Source organism: Myotis brandtii, unplaced genomic scaffold (genome assembly GCF_000412655.1).
Source record: "Myotis brandtii unplaced genomic scaffold, ASM41265v1 scaffold422, whole genome shotgun sequence".
Classification (NCBI taxonomy): domain Eukaryota; kingdom Metazoa; phylum Chordata; class Mammalia; order Chiroptera; family Vespertilionidae; genus Myotis; species Myotis brandtii.
This window is the reverse complement of record NW_005366171.1, coordinates 1,804,112-1,810,237: the sequence shown is the minus strand read 5'-3', so window position 1 is coordinate 1,810,237 and position 6,126 is coordinate 1,804,112. Positions and strand designations below refer to the sequence as shown.

At 47.2% G+C, this 6,126-nt stretch overlaps 1 protein-coding gene across 1 annotated transcript in view; it reads left to right on the top strand.

Annotated features, from left to right (window-relative positions):
- Positions 1-6,126, top strand: part of SCUBE2 (signal peptide, CUB domain, EGF-like 2) — a 73,987-nt gene that overhangs the window by 3,754 nt on the left and 64,107 nt on the right. Inside the window, exon 2 of the mRNA XM_014545898.1 lies at positions 1,069-1,191. Coding sequence (XP_014401384.1) covers positions 1,069-1,191 — 123 coding nt within the window. The remainder of the gene's footprint in view (positions 1-1,068; positions 1,192-6,126) is intronic.

Sequence of the window (6,126 nt, the reverse complement as noted above, 5' to 3'; positions counted from 1 at the left end):
GGAGGCCCAGGCCCGGCCTCGGACCCGGACCCGGGGCTGATGACAGTTCCGTCAGGGTCCCTGCCTCCCGGGCCCCTGGAGAGAGCCTGCGGGTCAGACTCCCCTGCCGAGCAGGGAGCAGGGCATCGGGGTCTCAGGGTCCAGCTCCTCTTCGCCCAGACGGGGACACGGGGGGGCCGCGGCCAGGGCACCTCACTCCCTCGCGGCAGCTCTGCTCCTGCTCCCTCCGGGCCGGGAGCTCTCCTGGGGCTTCGGGTCGGCTCCCTGGATCTTCTATGTGCGGAGCAGCCGCTGTGGGAGGATCCCGGAATCCTGGGTGCAGCCTGGCTGTGGGGCCGGTGGATAAGGACTCTGGACAGTCTTAGCTAACCGAACTGGAAATACTTTCAAAACTTTTGTTTTTAATGAACATCCTGGAGTGATGTCAACCAGGAAATACTTCTGCCAAGGCCTGTGTCCAGGTTGAGAGGGCGAGCAGTGGTGAAGGGGGTGGGTACCATTCCCTCTGCACCATCTGGGAGCTCGGGCGGGCGGTGCGCTCAGAGCCCAGGCCGGCCTTCTCCCGGTAACACACCCCGAGAGAAAGCTGACAGACACTTCTCAGAGCTGTCGTGCCCACTCGATCACCCGTGTAGGCATTTACTATTGCCCACACCCCTTCCAGGCAAGGGGTCGCGGGCCCAATCTGTAATCAAGATGTGGAGACAGGCAGGAAAACAGTGACAACCCTGCCTGCTATGTGCAACGAAAGGAGACAAACATGGGGGAGCACATCTTGGGAGACACCTCCCCTCCCCTCGGGGGTCCTGGTAGGCTTCCTGGAGTGGGTGCATGGGAGCTGAGTCTTGAAGGCGCATAGAAAGGGTGGGGAGTATTCCAGTCAGAGGGATCAGGCTGTGCCTGGAACCGTATCGGAAATGGTATGGTTCATCCCAGGGGCTCCTGAGCTGTTTAGTTGGTGAAGCGTGAAGGCGGGTGGGCTGGTGGGAGATGGTGCCAGAGAGGGGCCAGGGTCAGAGCACACAGGGCTTAGGGCACCCGGCCAGGAGCTGCTGTGCTCTTTTGCAGATGTGGACGAGTGTGCCCAAGGGCTGGATGACTGCCACACCAATGCCCTGTGTCAGAACACACTCACCTCCTACAAGTGCTCCTGCAAGCCTGGCTACCAAGGGGAGGGCAGGCAGTGTGAGGGTAAGTGTCTTGGGGACCGTGGTGGGTGGGCCAGCAGGGGAAGCTCCCACCTCCTCAGCTCTTGTAGTGGCCACTCATGTTGGTAAAAGTCCTGCCCCTTCCCCTGAGTCACATCCCCCACTCTCATCCTTCGGGACTGGGGACAGCAGGCCTTCCCCCTCGTGCAGTTTCACATTTCATGTGGCTAGCTTCTACAAAGGAAAAGAGGCGTTTTAGTATCTTTTGGTGCCACTCAGTTTGGGGGCAGAAAGTCAGCAGTTGATCAGGAGGCTGTGCTAGCCAGAGCAGCAGATCCTGCTCTCCCCTCCGGCGGTTTGCGCCTTCTCTCCGGAGTGTGAGTGCCAGGGCCCTGCCCTCCCCGGCAGGCTCTGAAGCTCCACCTCGTCCATGGCTCTGGGCGGCTTGGTGTTGTGACCCGCCACGCTTGAGCTTGAGAGCTACACCCAGGGTCTGCCTCTTTTGGAGCTGCAAGTTCACGCTGGAAAGATGTGTACGGAAGGATCCCGTAGAGCTAGCTCCATATCTGGGAGCCTGAGGTCTGGACTCTGCCACTTTGAGCTCTTGGCCCCTGGGGGTTGGCTCAGTGTCATGAACTCTGGAGTTCAGAACCAGCTGGAGACTGGACCCTCACAGGAGGAGGCGTTCCCGGGGATGGAAATCATAGCATGTTGGAGCGGGCAGGGCTTTTCAGGGAGCTCTGAGCCAACCCCACCCTTCATTTTACAGATGAAAATACTGAGACCCAGGGGAGTTGGGAAAGGGACTTGTGGCTATGGTCGCACTGTTAGCCCGCAGGTGAAAGAAAGTCAGATCTCCACTCGGGCCCTGGCCCCGGCCCCACATCTCTTCTATTCACTCAGCTTCCCAGTGTCCCTCTTTGGTTGGGTGAGAAATCCTAATATTGATGGTCTCCTTTTTGCTGAGGAGCAAAACTCCTGTCTCTTCCATCAGAGGAGGCATGCGCCTGGTCAGGTGCATAGCAAGTGGGGTTGGTGGTCCATAAAGCCCTTCTGTGTCTTCAAATTCATATTTTCCCAGAGACAGACAACCATCTCTCTAACTGCCGTACATCACGGGAAGCCAAAAAGCGACCTCTCCCTGACACATCTGTCTGTCCGTTCCTCCATACCACACCCTCACCATCTTAAATATTTTATTGACAGTATTAGAATCACACGTGTTGGTACCCTGCTTGGGGGAGGGGGTTCACTTTTTCACTGTGTCCTCGGGTCACTGTGTCCTCTCCGGGGGCAGGAACCAGGCCATGGCTGCTTCTGGATAAAGTGCATGTTTAGTAAGTGATGCCAAATGACAGGTGGCAAGAGTTTCCTTATTCTTAGCTGTTGGGTTATAGTTGCAAATAAAATTGAATTGCTAACAGTTTAGAGTTGAAAAGTCTACTATTGAGTTTAAAATAGCAAATGATTCGCTGGCATTGTTGCTTTTATGTACTTAAATTGCTTTTTAACATAATATATGATTAGTGTTATAAAAAGTTAAGCAACACACACACAAAACAACAACAACAAAAAAACAACACACAGAAAATGTATCCACAGGTAATCACCGCTAACATGGAGCATATATTCTTTTTATTTTAAACCAAAACCCTAGGAGCACGCTCTTTGAATACTTGCAATATGTATAAACGTAGTGAGTGAGGACGTCCTGTTGAGTTTGGACTTCTTTTTTTTTTCACATTTTATTTTATTTTATTTTTTTATTGCTTAAAGCAAAAGTATTACAAAGGGTATTACATATGTGTCCTTTTTCCCCCCGCCCTTGACAATCCCCTGCCCTCCCTTACCCCCCAGTGTCTTATGTCCATTAGTTATGCTTATATGCATGCATACAAGTCCTTCGGTTGATCTCTTACTCCCCTCCCTTCTGCCCCCCAACCCTCTCTGGCCTTCCCACTGCAGTTTGACAATCAGTTTGAGGCAGCTCTGCCTCTGTATCTATTATTGTTCAAAAGTTTGTAATGGTCTTTATTATCCATGAATGAGTGAGATCATGTGGTATTTTTCCTTCATTGACTGGCTTATTTCACTTAGCATAATGCTCTCCAGTTCCATCCATGCCGTTGCAAATGGTAAGAGTTCCTTCTTTTTTTACAGCAGCGTAGTATTCCATCATGTAGATGTACCACAATTTTCTAATCCATTCATCTACTGATGGGCACTTAGGCTGAGTTTGGACTTCTTGGTAGAGGAGTCCAGAAGGAGGACTGCAAGGATTTAAAGATGTAACTCTTCTATGTGTGTTTCTTGGCTTATTAGTTTTTAAGTCTCTTGGGTCCAACCCACAATCTCATTTGCTCCTAAGTTCAAGGGTGAGAACTGGGTTTACTCAGAGTGGACAGGATTTTATCCTCCACAAAGTTTCTTCTGCCCAAATGTTGGAGATGTGAAAGTATGGGCCCTGAAAAGTCTTTTTTAAATAAGGTGATTCATAAGTTGGCTTAAAGTATCTAAAAATCTTTTAATAAAGTTTTTTATTCTAAATGATCTTTGCTTTTATCTCAGGCTTCAGGGAGGGGATGTTTCAGTGGTCAGTAATCAGTATATGGTCCTTACTTTTCAGTTTAGGGAACTGAATTAAGTTTAACAAAAGTGAATCTAAACTTGACCTATGTATAGGAGCTGTATTTTAAAAAAAATTTTTACTTAGAAATTATTTTAGGCTTCAGAAATTTTGCAAAAATAGTGCAGAACTCACATGTGCCCTTCATTTGTCTTACCCAAATATTAATAAGTCATATAAATACAATACAGTATCAAAACCAGGAAATTAACATCTCCACAATATTAACTAAACTGTAGACCTTATTCACACTCCACCTTTTTTCTTTAAACGTTCTTCTCCCCTGACCCTTCCCACCCCCGCCCCAGGATCCAGCTCAAAGTCCCACATGACATTTATCTGTGGTCTCTCTGTCTCCTCCAGCCTATGACAGTCCCTCAGTCTTTCCTGATCTTTCCTGTCACGGACACTTGATGAGTACAGTTCAGTTCTTTTGTTTGCCTTATATTTCCTCATGATAAGCATTGATGTGGCAGGAATTGAAAAGATAGGAGTTACTCCCTCCTCCTATTCCTATTGCCCTGTTCCCATTCCTCCTTCACTCCACCCCTTTCCCCATACACTGTGGGTCACCATCTCTGCAGTTTCTGTGTTTCTCACGATAAGAATGTGGTTATGCATTTGTAGTAATACCACAGCGAAACTTCGACAAGGCTGCTGCGGAAGGGCTGCTGTGCATCACATGGGGGGCTCGCAATGGCAACCACTGATCACCTGATGAAGATGGTATATTCTGGGTTTCTCCACTGCAAACTTAGTATTTTTTCTTTTAATAGACACATGTCTTGGGCCTATTACTTTCAGCCTACGCTAATGTTCTGTTTCTTCTCAAATCGTTGCCCATGGATTTTAGCATCCAACTGTGGACCTTGCCTGCAACAATTATTACTGTGATGTGTGCCTCTTGCTAATTTTGTATTTCCATTGTTCCTTATACACCTATTATATTGGTATTCTTCTATAAGGAAGATTCCTTCTCCACTATTCATTTATGCATTGATTTCTATGTTTATGTATTTATGCCAGTATGTACTCGTGGGTATTTATTTAATTACTAGAGGCTCTGTGCATGAATTCATGCACGGGTGGGGTCCCTCGGCCTGGCTGGCGATCGGGGCTGATGGGGGTGGGTGGGCAGCCGGCCTGGGGGAGGGGCTACGGGAGGTTGGCCAGCCACTGGGGGGAGGGAGCGCAGGAGGTTGGCTGGCCACAGGAGGTTGGCTGTGGGAATACACTGACCACCAGGGGGCGACTCCTGCATTGAGTGTCTGCCCCTTGGTGGTCAGTGAGTGTCATAGCAACCAGTTGACCGGTTGTTCGGTCGCTTAGGCTTTTATATATATATATAGATATGTTTTGTTACTTATTTTTGGCTCTAATTGTTTCAGCTTTAGCCATTAGGAGCTCCATCACATTGTCTCCTGTGTCCTTTTTACATGCCCCCATCATTTTATGAGAAATTCCTAATTTTCTGACACTTCAAAATGCTCCAAACTTATCGTCTATTTTCCCCCACCCCAGCCCTAGAATCAACCACTTCTCCTAGGTGCCCTGATTCCTTTTATTGAAAAATGGTGTATAGAAACCAAGATCTGGATGTTTGCTGTTTTCATTGTTACTGGGGTGATTACGCCTGGGTCTTCTCAGTGGACAGAGCTAGAAAATATATGTATGTTTATTAGTCCATGCATACACACATCTCTATTAATTTTTTTAAAGACATGTTTTTATTGATTTCAGAGAGCAGAAGGGAGAGAGAGAGAGAGAGAGAGAGAGAGAAACATCAATGATGAGAGATAAGCATTAATTGGCTGCCTCCTGCACGCCCCCTACTGGGGATCAAGCCTACAACCCGGGCATGTACCCTGACCAGGAATTGAACCGTGACCTCCTGGTTCATGGGTTGACACTCAACCACTAAGCAACACCAGCCAGACTATTAATGTTTTATATCTATCTCTTTTGTGTGTGTGTGTTTGTGTGTGTGTGTGTGTGTGTGTGTGTGTAACAGTGAGTTACACTGATACTTTGGATTCCAAAGCAATACTACAAGATTTATTCTAACCTCCTTTTTTGCTTATTCATAACTTTTTTCTCCAACGGTGAGAAACTTGGCTCTTATTATCTAAAATATATTTACCAATCCTAGTTTGTTCAATTCTAGTATACAAATTAAGTATTTAAAGAATTGGCAATCTATAACCCTGTGAGTAAAACAGGTTTAGTAATTAGAGGACAGTCTTTTATACAGCTTTTTTTTTGTTTTTGTTTTTTTTACTTTTTAAAAAAATATATATTTTCTTGATTTTTTACAGAGAGGAAGGGAGAGGGATAGAGAGTTAGAAGCATCGA